General features: G+C 46.4%; 1 protein-coding gene across 4 annotated transcripts in view; it reads left to right on the forward strand.

Annotated features, from left to right (window-relative positions):
* SBNO2 (strawberry notch homolog 2) overlaps positions 1-19,767 on the forward strand; it is a 233,572-nt gene that overhangs the window by 199,091 nt on the left and 14,714 nt on the right. For all 4 annotated transcript variants that reach the window (XM_063914353.1, XM_063914354.1, XM_063914355.1 and 1 more), the window contains 6 exons: positions 4,442-4,513; positions 4,759-4,902; positions 5,016-5,110; positions 5,208-5,300; positions 5,391-5,522; positions 16,637-16,713. In XM_063914353.1, coding sequence (XP_063770423.1) covers positions 4,442-4,513; positions 4,759-4,902; positions 5,016-5,110; positions 5,208-5,300; positions 5,391-5,522; positions 16,637-16,713 — 613 coding nt within the window. The remainder of the gene's footprint in view (positions 1-4,441; positions 4,514-4,758; positions 4,903-5,015; positions 5,111-5,207; positions 5,301-5,390; positions 5,523-16,636; positions 16,714-19,767) is intronic.

Here is a 19,767-nt window from a genome sequence, read left to right on the forward strand (position 1 = left end):
GAGCCCGTCTATACCCCATGGTCCTTACGGAGTCCCCAGCATCCTTTACGGACTAGGAGAAATAGATTTACCGGTAGGTTTAAAATCTTATTTCTTTTTCATCCACTAGGGGTCACTGGAGTACTCTTGGGATATGGACGGCTTCCGTAGGAAACAGGGCACCGAATATTTAAAGTTAGAACACTCCACCCCTCCATATCCCAGAGTACCTCGGTGTTTTTTCTGTGCTCGAAGTAGCAACAGGTCTGTTGCTTGGTCCACAATTCTTTTGAATATTTTTATTTTTTTTAGTTAATATTTTTTCTTTTTTCATACACATCTTTTTCCCCCTTCCAAAAGGCAGGGTCAGGGATAGTGCAAGCTGCTACTAGCAGCTTTGGCATGTCGGTCCTCAATAAATGAGCACCCTCACAGCCATACAGACCTCCTGCACACAGGCTGGCCGGCGCTTGCAGAGAAGCCCCGTCGGAGCCTCACCACAGCAGCAGGAGTCAAGGTATGTTGCTTGGGGCGGTCAGCTCACGCTGCCGCCCCGCTGTGTGGGGACAAAAGTTTTGTTAACACTGATGAGGGATCCCTCTAAGTCCGCCCGCCCGCCGCCGCTGCTCCGGCCCCCACCTCTGCTCCAGCCGCTTCTCAGAGCGCTTCAGGACGCGCTCCCCGCTGTACTATTCCAGCGCGTCCCGCTGGCGGCCCCACACGCTGCCCGCCCCGCACTGCATCCGCAACGGAGCATACAGGGGGGGGGGCAATACAGACTGCATACAATCAGCGGCATGAGGGGGGATAAACTGCAGCAACAGCAGTATGCTAGGCTGCAGGGATGAGTACACAGGGTTTTTCATACAGGGTTATATGTCAGTTTATCAGCTTGTAACCTGTACTGTGGCTATGATTTTAAGCATGGGGGCCATTTTAACCATGCTTCCTGTGTCTTCCTGCTGTGATTCCAAAACGTTCCAGTACTACATCTCTACTCCACCGGAGGCGCAGGGGTGTTAGTGGGAATTTGGGATCACATTTCATAGTACTGGCCACGTGTACTGCACTTGGCCAGATATATATATAGAGACACCTTCGTACTATTTTACTGAGTCGTGCAAGTGTCTGTTTGTTTGTGTATTGTATTGTCTGTCTCCATAATGAGTAAGGCACCAGCAAAAATTAAAAAGCATCACTGTAAAGTCTGTAGCAGTGTGTTACCGGATGGTTTTACCACATGTCCAGTATGTTTTGTGGATTCGGTTCCGAATACAATTTCTGCTCCGGTTTTAAAGCCAATTTCCTCCCCGGACCCTCCATGGGAAATGCTAGCCAATGTACTGGCTGGGTTGCAATCAGAATTGACCGCCGCTCGACAGGAGCGGGAAGAGGCAAGATCTGAGTCTAGGGTGAGACCGCCAGAACTACCGGAGGCGTCTCCGCCTTGCGAAAGGTCCAATCCATTTTGGGTAGACGGGATAAATTTCATATGTCTTATGATTTACCCGTTTCTGCTATGTTGCATTCTGACGATTCCATGCCAGACCTCACGGCACAAGATGAGGGTGAGGAGGGCGAAGTGGAGTCAGATAGTGAGGATTTTAACAGCTCAGGCATTGATAATCTCATCAGAGCGGTGCGTCAGTCTCTGAAGTTTACAGAAACTGAGCAGCCTCTGACAAATGATCAGGTCGTATTTACTAAACGACAGAGAACTCCAATGTGTTTTCCTGTTTCGGAGTCTCTTAATAAGATGTTAGTAGAAACACGAGAGACTCCAGATAAACGGTTTTCTATACCTCGCAGATTTAAGTCTAGTTACCCGTTTCCAGACTCTGTGACATGTACATGGGAGAATCCACCAATAGTTGATTCATCAGTGTCGAAGCTTACAAAGAAATTAACCATACCAGTGCCAGCTGCTACTACGCTTAAAGACCCTTCAGATCGCAAAATAGAAACTATGCTAAAGTCCATGTATGTAGCAGCAGGAGTGCTGCTGAGACCTGGCTTGGTTGGCATCTGGGTCACTAAGGCGCTCATAGTATGGATAACAGAACTCAAGTCTGCCCTCCATGACGAACACCTTATACTTCTTGCTGATCAAATGTGTGAGGCTGCGGAGTATCTCTGCACAGCTTCTACTGACGTCTGTCAGCTCACTTCTCGCCTTTCATCGTCGCTAGTTACGGCACGACGAGCACTCTGGCTGCGTTCTTGGCAAGCGGAGGCAGAGGTCAAAAGAGGTATAGAGGCGTTACCTTACGGTGGCAAGAAGTTGTTTGGTCCTGAATTGGACACATGGATTTCTGAGGCCACGGGAGGAAAGTCGGTTTTCTTACCATTGCCTCCACCGGTACCAAGACGGAGGTACTCTGGACCTACGTTCAAATCCTTTAGACCTCAGTCCTTTCGCGGACCTGGCAGAGGAACAGCCACGCCTGGTAGACGGGGTCGTGGACGTGGTTTCCAACAAACCAACACAAGTCGTCAGGACGCTAAGGTCACCGACAAGCCAGTGGCATGACGGGCTACCTGCCCATCTCCGTTCTCCGATTGTGGGAGCACGCCTTCAGACGTTCCATTTGGCGTGGTTCCAGACATTCGCGGATGGGTGGATCCGCAATTTAGTGTTAAGAGGTTACAAAATAGAGTTCGACTGTCTTCCGCCACTGCGGTTTTTCAAGACAGGACTGCCTCTGTCGGACGACAAGAGGGCGGTTCTGCAAATTGCCATTCAGTCCCTACTGGATTCAGCAGTTTTGATTCCGGTTCCTGTACACCAACAGGGTCAGGGTTATTATTCCAGTCTGTTTGTGGTACCGAAGCCGGATGGCTCAGTCAGGCCAATATTTAACTTAAAGGGTCTCAATCGGTACGTAACTTACTACAGATTTAGGATGGAATCTCTGCGCTCAGTGATTGCAAGTTTAGAGCCAAAGGAATTCATGATTGCGCTAGATCTCAAGGATGCGTACTTACACATTCCGATTTGGCAGCCTCATCAGAGGTTCTTGCGGGTTTGCAATACGCCAAAACCATTACCAGTTTCAGGCTCTACCGTTTGGCCTATCGTCAGCGCCTCGGGTATTCACCAAAGTGATGTCTGTGATGATAGCTCATCTCGGATCCCTGGGAGTGACAATAGTTCCGTATTTAGACGATCTGCTCATCAAAGCCCCGTCTCAACAGATGCTTCTCCAACATGCGCTACTAACGTACAATGTACTAGTTCACCACGGTTGGATTGTCAACTTCAAAAAATCACATCTCATTCCGTCTCAACGCCTTCAATTCCTAGGTATGATTCTCGATACGGTAAATCAAAGAATTTACCTACCACAACAGAAAGTACAGATTATTCGCCATCTAGTACAATTAGTGCTCAAGCCACGCACAGTCTCGGTACATTTGTCCATTCGCCTCTTAGGAACAATGGTGGCGGCTTATCGAAGCGCTTCAGTTCGGAAGATTTCACTCACGTCCTTTTCAACTGGATGTGCTCGCACAGTGGTCGGGCTTGCATCTGCGGGTTAACCGAGCCATACGGGAGAATCCGAGTATGCCTCGGACCCGTGTAAAATGGGTGAAGTTCGGGGGGGTTCGGTTTCCGAGGAACCGAACCCGCTCATCACTATATATAAGTAACTGTTAAGAAATAAATAAAATACAAATAATACTTAGAGGAGATATCCATTTTCAAACATTTACCTTGCATACTTGCTAACAATTTAGGTCAACCTCCAATCCAAAGAAACCAAGCCAGTTTCTGGCTAGACCACATTCTTTCGGATGCTGGAATTTGGTACTGTTCCCACCCATATCTGGTCTGTTGATGGGTATAAATTGTAAGTCTGCATTTCTCCCTTATGTGTACCAGGCAGGTTAAAAGACTAAAAGTGGCCCCTGTGTATTTAACATTTTAGGTTCCTGTCCCTGTTGGACAGTATGGGGTTTAACCTGCTGCACAAACTACTTGCTACAAATCTGGTGTTGTAAATATGTTACATGCCTCCCAACATTCGGTATCATCACCGCGGGACTCCTGCACACATCTTCACCACGCGCGCCCCAAAAAGGGGCATGGTTTTGCGAAAATACCCATTTTCTTTACTGTGGGAGAATGCCCAGTGCTCTGTGAACTGCTGCCTATGCCCCAGGCTCTGTCTCCCATGAATATGCGCACAGCATCTATTCAAAGCGAGTTACTGGGGGACTTCCAACTGTGCCCCCACCGTGGGACACTGCTGCCCGAGGGCGGGACAGTGCCCAAAAAGTGGAACTGTCCCGTGAAAATCGGGACATTTGGGAGGTATGATGTTACACAACACAACCAGACACCTTTTCAGAGTAAACGGAAATCAGTTTATAATATAGCTACATGGAAAAATGTTATGCTTCTGTTTTCTTAGTCATACATGCCTGACCTGATTTTCACTTTCTTCTCCTCTCTCCTTAGATATTAAGCAAGGTCTACTCTCAGTGGGAATTTGCTGTAGAGAGACAAAGTACAACGTTGTTGTTGATAAAGGTATGAAAACAATGATGAAAGCCAATTCCTCTCTCAGGCACAATCTTCCATATTTGCCATATGATTGTGAAGTGTACCTTTTGGCTACACACAGCACTGCAAGCCATTTTGTGTTTAGGACAGTACTCGTGAGAATGCAGTCAGTTTTTTAGGAATATCATTGCATGAGGCCCTTTGCAAGTTTTAGCCCCTTCTATCACTTTCTTAAATACTGCCTCTTATTCATTTTTCCTCTCTCCTGTCAGAGTGTTCTGTGACAAAGTTTCTGAACCGAATGCTTGGCCTGGAAGTCCACAAACAAAACAGCCTGTTTCAGTTTTTCTCCGACACTTTTGACTATCTCATTGAGAAGGACAAGAAGGATGGCAAATATGACATGGGAATTTTAGGTAAGGCATGTGTGGCCAATATGTACATTTGATGTTTTAGCTTGGAACCGATCAATGTTAATTTGCTTTATGGTGTAATTGAAATGACTGCATTAAACTCTTAATTTCATCAGATCTGGCTCCTGGAGTGGATGAGATCTATCAGGAAAGTAAAGAAATTTTTATGACACCTGGGCATCCTCAGGATGGACAAGTTGTATTCTACAAGGTAATACTTTCGCAGCAATGTTTACCATGTGAAATATATTCATAGACTATGTAATGTACCCCTCTGAAACTTTCATTTTTTAAATTTCCTTTGACAGATCAGTGTGGACCGTGGTATGAGTTGGGAGAAAGCTCTGGAAAATTCTCGGCAACTCCAAGCTCCAAATGAAGGCTTCTATCTGTCTTATAAGGTGTGAGGAGGTTTATACATTTTGCGAGTTTGACTTGCATTCATTTTGTGTACTATTTTGGCACGTTTTTCATGTTCGTTTCATCCCCAGGTCCGAGGTGACATGTACTCTGCGGTTTTGGCTGAGCATAGACATGGAAAGTCGTTTAATCTGTATAAACCTAACATTGGCAAACAGAGCCAGCCAGAAACTCTAGATAGCCTGCTCAGCAAATACTGTAAGGTATGTCCAGCTACACATTATAGCCATCAAGATACTTTCATATCTGGGATATACTTGTGGTGGTAGAGTTCTTCTTTTTATGCTTTCAGACAATTTTGTCCTATGTAAGCAGTATTTGATATTTATTTTGACTCTATCATGTTTCTGGCACAGATTTGGAACACGCTGTGAATGGTTATGCTTTGTTTTTGCTTTACACCACTTTATAACAATACTTTTCACTTTCAGCCATGGGGACACTGAAACACCATGGGCACTAAGAAGTTAACATTATGGGCAGCTCAGGCTTCTTACCTATACCCTGGCCATTTTTTTTATAGTGCCCTTATGCGTGTTTTTTTTTTCCAGGTGATCCTGCATCTGTATTCATTTAATTTTTTTATCTTTAACATTCTTTAAAGAAAGCTGTTGGTCTCCCGACTCCAGTGGCCAGTGCTCGGTCGCAGCAAACAGCAGCTCCGCCCACGTAGACTCTTCCTGCAGGCAGTGAGCTGTGGCCATGTCCGGACTGCTGATGATACTGAAAAAGGTTTCCCGCATTTCCCTCCCCAGTTCTCCCTTCCCTCAGTAGTCCACCAGAGACTACCCCAACGAAGCACTGTTACAAGATGTGAAGGGTTCCTGCATGGTTGTCAAAGGGAGAGGAGCCTTCTCCCCATTCTCTCCTCCTCGCACTTTTGACGCACTCCCTCTTTAGGCAGCCCACCAACTGTTTCTCCCCACTCTCCTCTCCCATAGACACTGAGTGGCCATTTTCTGCAGCTTGCGGTGCCGTTCTCAGTCTGCTGAGGAGAGTCCCTCCCGATTCCTCATTTCTGGGCAAGGTTTTTAGATTCTCTCACACCCGCTACCTTGCCTTTGGGTCTGGTATTGGTGGTTGTGACATTGCTGTATATCTCTTTTTTTTTTTCTCTCTATTCTGTGTTGTGTTTAGAGTGCGTTTCAGCTGCTAGTGTGATATTCCACACAAATATCCACTGCAACCTGTGTGATACACCATACAGAATTACTCTGCAACTTCTATAAATGTTAGATTCTCCATACAATGTCCATTGCAGTTTTATTTCTATAATATTTAACTACTTTTATAGGTAGCATCTATTTCTGAAGTCTGACTGTTATTCTACACTGCACCTTTGCTAGAGTTACTGTTTTCTATTCAACTGTATGAAAACTAGACATACTAACCTACTGAAAGCTGTCTCAGGGAAGGGTGCTCTGCTAAATCCATTTCCTGAAAAAAATGGTAAGGTGTCTTTGGGCCTTCTGCTCAGAATTATGGTGCAGCCAGGGCCACAGGTGTCCTCAGCCAGAACCAGAGTGGACTTCTACCTGTCTCGGGCAATGTCACCCCCTCCCCATAAATCTACTGTCTCAGGCAGTGACAGAGCTGTCTTAATGGTTGGCCATGTCAAGGCAATTCTTTCAGGATTTGAGAGCAGACTCTTTTTCATGTTAGCTCCTTGGGCACACAGCCCCTCTGTCTGATCAGGTCTGGTTAAGTTCTCCACATCCTTACAACAGATACTGGATCCTGCTAAATGTCCCAATCCTTCTAACAGGGCTTTTCTCACAACACGATGATCATGGTATGAGTAACTCTGAAGTGTCCTCATTGCCGAAGGATGAATTAACAGAACTAGTATGTTTCTCCTTACAGGAAGGAAAACATAATAATTATGTTAATGTGTGAGCCTTAATTAGATCCACTTATTATGGACACAAATCAGTCTTTGTTTAAATGTAAGAAAAAGAAAGCGGTAACTTTTTATCCTCTGCACAGTTAGAGGATCTCCTCTTTGATAATTGGGTCTTGCCTAACAAACGCTTAGGTTTCTTAGGTTTCTAAGCAAATTATATCATTTTACCCTCTCCCTCTATCTGACAAGTACAAATGGCAAACTCCTCCAGTAGATGCTCCCATAGCTCGTTTAGCAGAATCTACTACCTACCCTTTACCAATGTTGGCTTTTTTAAAACCTGTTTTAAAATCTTTTATATGTGTGTTATATGTGTGTTATATATGGTATGTCAATTGTCTATGTTTACCGGTAATAGGTTTTTTTTTCACCTATATTCACTTTCCTAATCAATTATCATCATTAAGTGAGAATATACACACACATATATATTTATATATCCTTTTTTTAAATTACTTAAGCATAATCCTTTGGATTGTATTATTTATATACACCAAATTATTATCATATTGAATAAAATTCTTGTATTTTAAATATATACAGTTTCCTACTTTTATTGTCCTATAGTTTGCACTGGGGAAACCTCTATTCTTAATTGTACTATTGACCCCAGTGGAGCTAGGTAGTGACTCCACTTTCCTCAGCAGCATCTTAGGATAAATGATAACATGTCCTATCTATAAAGTGCCATTACCCCTTTCTGGGTTGACCTCACACCTGGGTATCTCCAAGGTGGGAGGCTGCCACTGTTTTTTATACATGGATTGATGGAAAGCAACGTCTGATTCTGTAGACCGGAACATTGTGGGAAGGGGCTACATCCTGTCCTTCAAGGTTCCTCCTTCTAGTCATTGTTTTCACCACTGGACTACCTCGCAGTCCTGCAAAATCTGAGGCTTTGTGGTTATGTCTCTAGTCTCTTCTAGACTTGACTCCATCAAAGGGACTCTAGTTTCTATTAAAACCTTTTTCTTATAGGAAAGCCAGTTGGTTCCTACCAGCCCATCTCTGGCATCAAATCCCTGAATGATTAGCTCTCGGTCCCCAAATTCAAGATGGAGTCTCTCAGGTACATTCTCCAGTTTCAGGCCTTGTCTTTCGGTCTGTCCACAGCTCCTTGGATGTTCACTAAGATGATGTCTGTGATGGTGGCTTCTCTGCGGCTCCAAGGGATCTGGATAGTACCTTATCTGGACGACCTTCTCCTTGCAGCCCGTTTAGTCACACTGCAAGAACACATAACTGTTCACATCCTTCAATCCCACAGGTGGATCATCAACTGGTGCAAATCCAGTCTAACACCTTCTCACCTTCTAATTCACCTGTAGTCTCCTGCAGGTGATGGTCCAGTCCTTCCTCTCTTGCAGAAAGTGTCTGCATTTCTGCATGAAGGCCCTAGGGAAGGGAAGATGGTGTCTACCTTCGACATGGTTTAGTCTAGAAACGGCTATCCGATTAAGATCAGGTCTCAACTAATTTTGTGGTCCTCTTGAGGTTCGCCACTCTCTCCTTTTAGTGGCTTTAGACGCCTCACCTGGTCAAGGGTCATCCCTTTCTGGTTCAGTATTGGGCTGTACTCGCTACGAACAACAGCCTCTGGTTGTGGGGCAGTTATGCAGGAGGCGATTTTTCCGAGTCACTCAGCGGACTGAAAATCTCATCTACTCATAAACATCTTGTAACTTCGAGCAATCCACAAGGCCTTGTGTCAGACAGGACATCTTCTCCAGGGTCATCAAGTCAAGGTTTGCTTGGCAACACCACTGTGTACATAAATCATCAGGACGGCACAACGAACCCCCAGGTAATGCGAGAATTGAGCAGAATCCTATGGTGCGTGTAACGGTTTCGCTTGACATTGTCGACAGTTCACATACTGGGGGTAAAAAATTTGGAAGCTGACTATCTTACCCATCTACAGATCTGATGGCATCACTACTAAATCGCAAACTTCCCCACTACTATTCCAGGACTCGAGACCTGGGGCATTCCTCGCAGATGCCCTATCAGTCTCTTGGACCTTTCTCGTGAGTTACATCTTTTCACCGATGTTCTACCTCTTGTGATTCAAAAGTTGAAACAAGATGGAGGGCCATTTTATTCTGGTTGCTCCGGATTGGGCGCGGGATGCCAATCTAGAGCGTTTGTCGATAGCAGACCCTGGTCTGCTTCCTCTCCTCAGACTGGGCCTTTTATCTTAGGGGCCTTGCTTCCACATGGATCCTCAACATGACTGCAATTTTTTTTCTGGGATGTGGTGATCTGTATCATTGCTTATGCTAGAAAACTGGTTTCGGCTAAGTTCTACCACAGGGTCTGGAGAGCCTGCTTTGCCTGGTGTGCTCGATAGCTGTATAGGGTTAAATTAATGTTCTTCACCTAATTCACTCATATAAAAAACACGACAATTTCGGAGCGTTTTTTTAGGAAAAAAATTGTCCGTTAAATGCCACGATAGTTCATACCCTTCGCCCACATTCAATTTCCCCCATCGTTGCAAAGAAGTGCATTTGTTTATTTGTAGCCTAAAGAACAAGTCCCAGAATCCTGGGTAAAATGACTGATGCAGAATTCTAGTGGTATAGAATTGGAATGTGCACTGGATAACTGTCACTGCTGTAACTTCTTGAGCCTTGCCCGGGAGAGTTTACATGCTCAGAGTAGGGGTGAACTGGCAAAGAGAGAAGTGTTATTTGCTTTGTACTAATAGCTTGCATTACAATTTCAGTATTATTCTTTAAGCTGACCTTATTAGGTAGCTTACACCAAATCGTCATGCCTTACAGCTTGCCTAGTTGTTCCCCTTACTGTGTTATTTATGAGTTACATGCAAACAATATGGCAAGAACACATGACTCAATCTGCCATGAGGATCATTATGCAGATTACATGTGACCTATGCAAGAATATAAAACAGGCAGTTGGTGCTGTGCTGTGCAGGGACATGCTGCCATATTCATCTTTTTCTCTAACGTCCTAGTGGATGCTGGGGACTCCGTCAGGACCATGGGGAATAGCGGGCTCCGCAGGAGACAGGGCACATCTAAAAAAGCTTTTAGGTCACATGGTGTGTACTGGCTCCTCCCCCTATGACCCTCCTCCAAGCCTCAGTTAGGTTTTTGTGCCCGTCCGAGAAGGGTGCAATCTAGGTGGCTCTCTTAAAGAGCTGTTTAGAAAAGTTTTTTTTTAGGTTTCATTCAGTGATTCCTGCTGGCAACAGGATCACTGCAACGAGGGACTTAGGGGAGAGATCTCCAACTCACCTGCGTGCAGGATGGATTGGGATCTTAGGCTACTGGACACTGAGCTCCAGAGGGAGTCGGAACACAGGTCAGCCTGGGGTTCGTCCCGGAGCCGCGCCGCCGATCCCCCTTACAGACGCTGAAGAAGACGGCAGAACGGAGGTCCGGAAACAGGCGGCAGAAGACTTCACAGTCTTCATGAAGGTAGCGCACAGCACTGCAGCTGTGCGCCATTGTTGTCACACGGCTCACTGACCTAGTCACGGAGGGTGCAGGGCGCTGCTGGGGGCGCCCTGGGCAGCAATATAAGTACCTTATTGGCAAAATAAATACATCACATATAGCCATTAAGGCTATATGTATGTATTTTAACCCAGGCCAGTTCTTAAAAACCGGGAGAAAAAGCCCGCCGAAAAGGGGGCGGAGCTTATTCTCCTCAGCACACAGCGCCATTTTCCCTCACAGAAAGGCTGAGGGGAAGGCTCCCATGCTCTCCCCTGCACTGCACTACAGAAACAGGGTTAAAACAGAGAGGGGGGGCACTGATTTGGCGATATAAATATATATTAAATGCTATAAGGGAGGAACACTTTTATAAAGGTTGTCCCTGTATAATTATAGCATTTTGGTGTGTGCTGGCAAACTCTCCCTCTGTCTCCCCAAAGGGCTATTGGGTCCTGTCCTCTATCAGAGCATTCCCTGTGTGGGTGCTGTATGTCGGTACGTGTGTGTCGACATGTATGAGGAAAATGTTGGTGAGGAGGCGGAGCAAATTGCCTGTAATGGTGATGTCACTCTCTAGGGAGTCGACACCGGAATGGATGGCTTACTTGTGGAAGTACGTGATCATGTCAACACGCTGCGAGCCGGTTGACGACATGAGACGACCGGCAAACAAATTAGTACCTGTCCAGGCGTCTCAGACACCGTCAGGGGCTTGTAAAAACGCCCATTTACCTCACGGACACTGACTCCAGTGTCGACGGTGAAGAAACAAACGTATTTTCCTTTAGGGCCACACGTTACATGTTAAGGGCATGAAGGAGGTGTTACATATTTCTGATACTACAAGTACCACAAATAAGGGTATTTTGTAGGGTGTGAATAAACTACTTGTAGTTTTGCCTGAATCAGATAAATTAAATGAAGTGTGTGATGATACGTGGGGTTCCTCCGATAGAAAGTTATGGGCGGTATACCCTTTCCCGCCAGAAGTAAGGGCGAGTTGGGAAACACACCATAGGGTGGATAAGGCGCTCACACGCTTATAAAAACAAGTGGCGTTACCGTCTCCAGATACGGCCGCCCTCAAGGAGCCAGCTGATAGGAAGCTGAAAAATAGCCTAAGAAGTATATACACACATACTGGTGTTATACTACGACCAGCAATCGCCTCAGACTGGATGTGCAGCGCTGAGGGGGCTTGGTCGGATTTCCTGACTGAAAATTTTGATACCCTTGACAGGGACAAGATTTTATTGTCTATAGAGCATTTTAAGGATGCATTTCTATATATGCGTGATGCGCAGAGGGATATTTGCATTCTGGCATCAAGAGTAAATGTGATGTCCATATCTGCCAGACGAAGACACGACAGTGGTCAGGTGAGGCAGATTCCAGACGGCACATGGAAGTATTGCCGTATAAAGGGGCGGTCCATCGGACCTGGTGGCCATGGCAACAGCTGAAAAATCCACCTTTTGTTCCCCGAGTCACATCTCAGCAGAAAAGGACACAGTCTTTTCAGTCTCAGTCCTTTCGTCCCCATACGGGCAGGCGGGCAAAGGCCAGTCATATCTGCCCAGGGGTAGAGGAACGGGAAGAAGACTGCAGCAAGCAGCCCATTCCCAGGAACAGAAGCCCTTCACAGCTTCTGCCAAGTCCGCAGCATGACGCTGGGGCAGTACAAGCGGACTCAGGTGCGGTAGGGGGTCATCTCAAGAGTTTCAGCACGCAGTGGGCTCACTCGCAAGGGGACTCCTGGATCCTACATGTAGTATCCCAGGTGTACATTGGAAATTCGAGACGTCTCCTCCTCACAAGTTCCGGAAGTCTGTTTTACCAACGTCTACCTCCGACAGGGAGGCAGTATTGGAAACAATTCACAGGCTGTATTCCCAGCAGGTGATAATCAAAGTACCCCTCCTACAACAAGGGAGGGGGTATTATTCCACACTATATTGTGGTACTGAAGCCAAACGGCTCGGTGAGATCTGAAATATTTGAACACTTACATACAAGCGTTCAAATCAAGATGGAGTCACTCAGAGCAGTGATAGCGAACCAGGAAGAAGGGGACGAGATGGTGTCACTGGATATCAGGGACATTTACCTACATGTCCAAATTTGCCCTTCTCACCAAGGGTACTTGAGGTTCGTGGTACAGAACTGTCACTATCAGTTCAGACGCTGCCGTTTGGATTGTCCACGGCGCCCCGGGTCTTTACCAAGGTAATGGCCGAAATGATGATTCTTCTTAAAAGAAACTTGGACGCTTTCTTGATAAGGGCAAGGTCCAGAGAACAGTTGGAGGTCGGAGTAGCACTATCTTTAATAGTTCTACGACAGCACGAGTGGATTCTAAATATTCCAAAATCGTAGCTTTTCCGAGGACACGTCTACTGTTCCTAGGGATGATTCTGGACACAGTCCAGAAAAAGGTGTTTCTCCCAGAGGAGAAAGCCAGGGAGTTATCCGAGCTAATCGGGATCCTCCTAAAACCAGGAAAAGTGTCAGTGCATCATTGCACAAGAGTCCTGGTAAAAATGGTGGCTTATTACGAAGCAATTCCATTCGGCAGATTTCACGCAAGAACTCTTCAGTGGGATCTGCTGGACAAATGGTCCGGATCGCATCTTCAGATGCATCAGCGGATAACCCTATATCCAAGGACAAGGGTGTCTCTCCTGTGGTGATTACAGAGTGCTCATCTTCTAGAGGGCCACAGATTCAGCATTCAGGATTGGATGCTGGTGACCACGGAGGCCAGCCTGAGAGGCTGGGGAGCAGTCACACAGGGAAAAAATTTCCAGGAAAGTGTGATCAAGTCTGGAGAATTCTCTCCACATAGATGGAGCTAAGAGCAAAATTATAAGGCTCTAAACTTAGCAAGACCTCTGCTTCAAGGTCAGCCGGTATTGATCCAGTGGGATAACATCACGGCAGTCGCCCACGTAAACAGAAAGGGCGACACAAGAAGCTGGAGGGCAGTGAAAAAACTGCAAGGATTTTTCGCTAGGCGGAAAATCATGTGATAGCACTGTCAGCAGTGTTCTCTCCGGGAGTGGACGACTGGGAAGCAGACTTCCTCAGCAGGCATGACCTCCACCTGGGAGAGTGGGAACTTCATAGGGAAGTTTTTCCGCATGATTGTGAGCCATTGGCAAAGACCAAAGGTGGAAATGATGGCGTCCCACCCGAACAAAAAACGGGACGGGTATTGCGCCAGGTCATGAGACCTTCAGGCGATAGCTGTGGATGTCCTAGTAACACCGTGGGTGTAACAGTCGGTGTATGTGTTCCCTCCTCTGCTTCTCATAACCAAGGTATTGAGAATTATAAGACATAGAGGAGTATGAACTATACTCGTGACTCCGGATTGGCCAAGAGGGACTTGGTACCCGGAACTTCAAGAGATGCTCACAGAGGACTAAGGGCCTGGGGAGCTAAGAAGGGACTTGCTTCAGCAGGTACCATGTCTATTCCAAGACTTACCGCGGCTGCGTTTGACGGCATGGCGGTTGAATGCCGGATCCTGAAGGAAAAAGGCATTCCATAAGAGGTCATACCTACCCTGGTCAAAGCCAGGAAGGAGGTGACCGCACAACGTCATCACCACATGTGGTGAAAATATGTTGCGTGGGTGAGGCCAGGAAGGCCCCACGAAGAAAATTCAACTAGGTCGAATTCTACACTTCCTGAAAACAGGAGTGTTTTGAGCCTAAAATTGGGGTTCTTTAAGGTTTTAAGTTTCGGCCCTGTAGAATTTCTTCCGAAAAGAATTGACTTCAGTTCCTGAAGTCCAGATTGTCAAGGGAGTATTGCATATACACCCCTTTTTGTGCCTCTAGTGGCACCGTGGGATCTCAACATAGTGTTGGGATTCCTTAAAATCATATTGGTTTGAACCGCTCAAATCTGTGGATTTGAAATATATCACATGGAAAGTGAACATGCTGTTGACCAATATCTCACATGGACAGTGACCATGCTGTTGGTCCTGGCCTCGGCCAGGCGATTGTCAGAATGGGCGGCTTTGTCTTACAAAAGCCCATATTTAAATTTCCATTCGGACAGGGCAGAACTGGGACTCGTCTCCAGTTTTCTTCCTAAGGGGGTGTCAGGTTTTTCACCTGAAACAACCTATTATGGTGCCTGCGGCTTCTAGGGACTTGGAGGACTCCAGGTTAATAGACGTTGTCAGGACCCTAAAATATATATATATATATATATATATATATATATATATATATATATATATATATATATATATATATATAGTTTAGGACGGCTGGAGTCAGAAAGTCTGACTTGCTGTTTATATTGTATGCACCCAACAAGATGGGTGCTCCTGCGTCTAAACAGACGATTGCACGTTGGATCTGTAGCACAATCCAACTTGCACATTCTGTGGCAGGCGTGCCACAGCCTAAATCTGTAAAGGCCCACTCCACTAGGAAAGTGGGCGCATCTTGGGCGGCTGCCCGAGGGGTCTCGGCATTACAACTTTGCCGAGCAGCTACGTGGTCAGGGGAGAACACGTTTGTAAAATTTTACAAATTTGATACTCTGGCTAAGGAGGACCTGGAGTTCTCTCATTCGGTGCTGCAGAGTCATCCGCACTCTCCCGCCCGTTTGGGAGCTTTGGTATAATCCCCATGGTCCTGACGGAGTCCCCAGCATCCACTAGGACGTTAGAGAAAATAAGAATTTACTTACCGATAATTCTATTTCTCGTAGTCCGTAGTGGATGCTGGGCGCCCATCCCAAGTGCGGATTGTCTGCAATGCTTGTACATAGTTATTGTTACAAAAATCGGGTTATTCTTGTTGTGAGCCATCTTTTCAGAGGCTACTTCGTTTTGTTATCATACTGTTAACTGGGTTCAGATCACAAGTGGTACGGTGTGATTGGTGTGGCTGGTATGAGTCTTACCCGGGATTCAAGATCCTTCCTTATTGTGTACGCTCGTCCGGGCACAGTACCTAACTGAGGCTTGGAGGAGGGTCATAGGGGGAGGAGCCAGTACACACCATGTGACCTAAAAGCTTTTTTAGATGTGCCCTGTCTCCTGCGGAGCCCGCTATTCCCCATGGTCCTGACGGAGTCCCCAGCATCCACTACGGACTACGAGAAATAGAATTATCGGTAAGTAAATTCTTATTTTTTGGTGTATGCATGCAGAAAACATTGGGCGGTATCTTGTTAGCCTCCAAAGCTCTTTTGGCCGTTAAGAACAGCTAGATATCGATATGTTGGGCCGATGGTCATTATTGCAGTTTCCAATTAAAGGCTGAAATTGGATCCACGATCGTGCGATAACACGTGAGATCAGGGATAAGTTCCTGATCCCATGTGTTTTCGCAGCTCCGGCGGTCCATTATCGCAGATTAAGCATAATTCCCGATAAATGCTGGCATTGGGGCTAATAGGATACCCGCCCATTGGGGGTAATTCAGAGTTGATCGCAGCAGCAAATTTGTTGGCAGTTGGCCAAAACCATGTGCACTGCAGGGGGAGCAGATATAACATGTGCAGAGAGAGTTAGATTTGGGTGGGTTATTTTGTTTCTGTGCAGGGTAAATATGGGCTGCTTTATTTTTACACTGCAATTTAGATTTCATTTTGAACACACCCCACCCAAATCTAAATCTCTCTGCACATTTTACATCTCCCCCCCCCCCCTCCCCTCCCCTCTGCGGTGTAACATGTATCCCTGTGACGTACTCAGGGAATATATATAAGACAAGTATAGTACAATAGATGAAGACAGTAATGGGAGAGTACTGTCCGCAGGCTCTTGTGACTCTTCTATAAATACCTTTTTCATTTCTGAGCATGAATGTACTAGAAATGTATTTTCTTTATTTATTATACAGTAGTTGATATGACGTGATTGAGAGAGTTTCTGTATGGGATTTACCACATATTCTGAATAACTTTCATATTTCAGGTAACAGCAGAGGAGGCCCAGGAACATTGGGAACGTCAGTATCTATTCTCCTTCAGCAATTGCACCCATACCATGTGGTGAGATACTGTGGTTATCTGCATTTCTGTATTTCATCCCTTAATGTTTGTCCAGACAAGCATGTTTCCAGAAAGCACTAACGTTGTGTTACAAATGGAATGTGATGCAAGTATACTATCCCTTCTGCCATGCTGCATATGTTGTCTACAGTATATGGCTAGCAATGAAATATGTTGCCGGGAAATGACATCAAATAGTATCTTCATTGTTTCTCTAACGTCCTAGTGGATGCTGGGGACTCCGTAAGGACCATGGGGAATAGACGGGCTCCGCAGGAGACATGGGCACTTTAAGAAAGAATTTAGATTCTGGTGTGCTCTGGCTCCTCCCTCTATGTCCCTCCTCCAGACCTCAGTTTGAGACTGTGCCCGGACGAGCTGGGTGCTGTTCAGTGAGCTCTCCTGAGCTTGCTGTGAGACAGTATTTTGTTAGGTTTTTTATTTTCAGGGAGCTCTGCTGGCAACAGACTCCCTGCATCGTGGGACAGAGGGGAGAGAAACAGCTCTACTCTCTGAAGCTAGGTCCTGCTTCTTAGGCTACTGGACACCATTAGCTCCAGAGGGATCGTACACAGGATCTCACCCTCGTCGTCCGATCCCAGAGCCGCGCCGCCGTCCCCCTCGCAGAGCCGGAAGACAGAAGCCGGGTGAGTATGAGAAGCAAGAAGACTTCGAAATCGGCGGCAGAAGACTCCGTTCTTCACTGAGGTAACGCACAGCACTGCAGCTGTGCGCCATTGCTCCCACACACCTCACATACTCCGGTCAGTGTAAGGGTGCAGGGCGCAGGGGGGGGCGCCCTGGGCAGCATATGGACCTCGTTTGGCAAAAGTACACATATATACAGTTGAGCACTGTATATATGTATGAGCCCCCGCCAAGAAAATGTATATTTAAGCGGGACAGAAGCCCGCCGTCGAGGGGGCGGGGCTTCTTCCTCAGCACTCACCTGCGCCATTTTTTCTCCACAGCTCCGCTGAGAGGAAGCTCCCCAGGCTCTCCCCTGCAGATACACGGTAGAAGAGGGTAAAAAGAGAGGGGGGGCACATAATTAGGCGCAAAAATCTATATAAACAGCGGCTACTGGGTTAACATTAAGTTACTGTGTTATTCCTGGGTTTATAGCGCTGGGGTGTGTGCTGGCATACTCTCTCTCTGTCTCTCCAAAGGGCCTTGTGGGGGAATTGTCTTCAGATGAGCATTCCCTGAGTGTGTGGTGTGTCGGTACGTGTGTGTCGACATGTCTGAGGTAAAAGGCTCCCCTAAGGAGGAGATGGAGCAAATGTGTGTGTGATTGGTGTCTCCGTCGACAACGCCGACACCTGTTTGGATATGTGAAATTAAGTGCTAAGATAAATTTATTGCACAAAAGATTAGAGAACAGACAGGGAATCTACCCATGTCTGTCCCTATGTCGCAGAGACCTTCAGAGTCTCTCAATGCTCACTATCCAAAATAATAGACACTGATATCGACACGGAGTCTGACTCCAGTGTCGACTACGATAATGCAAAGTTACAGCCAAAATGGCAGAAAAGTATTCAATATATGATTATTGTAATAAAAGATGTTTTGCATATCACTGATGACTCATCTGTCCCTGACGGGTGCAGTATGGTATGCCGGCGCTCGGGCTCCCGGCGACCAGCATACCGGCGCCGGGAGCCCGACCGCCGGAATACCGACAGCGTGGCGAGTGCAAAGGAGCCCCTTGCGGGCTCGCTGCGCTCGCCACGCTACGGGCACGGTGGCGCGCTACGCGCGCCACACTATTTTATTCTCCCTCCGGGGGGGGCGTGGACCCCCATGAGGGAGAATAGTTGTCGGTATGCCGGGTGTCGGGATTCCGGCGCCGGTATACTGTGCGCCGGGATCCCGACATTCGGCATACAGAAGACCCACCCGTCCCTGACACAAGGGTACACATGTTTAAGGGGAAGAAAGCTGAGGTAAAGTTCCCTCCTCTCATGAAGAAAAAGAGCGGGAACCTCCAGACAAGAGACTGCAGTTTCCCACAAAGAATTCTCAGGGAGTATCCTTTCCCTACTAGGGCCAGGATACGATGGGAATCTTCCCCTAGGGTGCCACGTTTGCCCAAAAGGTAGCGCTGACTTAACAGCTATCCTCAGGGATACTGCAGATAGCATGCAGTAAAAGTACTTTGAAGTCCATTTACACACATTCTGGTACACTACTCAGACCGGCGATTGTGTCGGCATGGGTTTATAGCGCTGTAGCAGCGTGGACAGATACCTTATCAGCAGAGATTGAGACCCTAGTATGTGTATATATATATATGTGTGTGTATATATATATATATATATATATATATATAGATATATATATAGATATATATAAAAGATGCTGTCTTAGAGATATATATATATATATATATATATATATATATATATATATATATATATATATATATATATATATATATAACATGCCCAAAGAGACATTAGTCTACTGGGTTCTAGAGTCAACGCTATGTCGATTTCTGCTTGACGTGTCCTGTGGAACTTGCAATGGACAGGTGATGCCGACTTAAGAGGCATTTGGAAGGTTTACCTTACAAGGCTGAGGATTGTGTGGAGAAGGGATCTCGGTCCTGGTCTCCACAGCTATAGCTGGTAATTCTGATCTTTTGCCTGATATTCCAGCACAGCCTAGGAAAGCACGACATTATCAAATGCAGTCCTTTCGATCACAAAGAAACAAGAAGGTCCGAGGTGCGTCCTTTCTTGCCAGAGGCAGGGACAGAGGAAAGAAGCTGCACAACACAGCTAGTTCCCAGGAACAGATGTCCTCCCCGGCCTCTACAAAATCCACCGCATGTCGCTGGGGCTCCACAGGCGGAGCTAGGCCCGGTGGGGGCACGTCTTCGAAATTTCAGCCACAAGTGGGTTCACTCCCTGTTGGATACCTGGGCAATAGATATTGTGTTTCAGGGATACAAGCTGGACTTTGAGGAGATGCCCCCTTACCGACGGCCCTGCCGGCTTCCCCCCACGAGAGGGAAATAGTGTTAACTGCAATTCACAAATTGTATCT

The sequence above is a fragment of the Pseudophryne corroboree genome, chromosome 1, assembly GCF_028390025.1.
Source record: "Pseudophryne corroboree isolate aPseCor3 chromosome 1, aPseCor3.hap2, whole genome shotgun sequence".
In the NCBI taxonomy this organism is placed as follows: Eukaryota; Metazoa; Chordata; class Amphibia; order Anura; family Myobatrachidae; genus Pseudophryne; species Pseudophryne corroboree.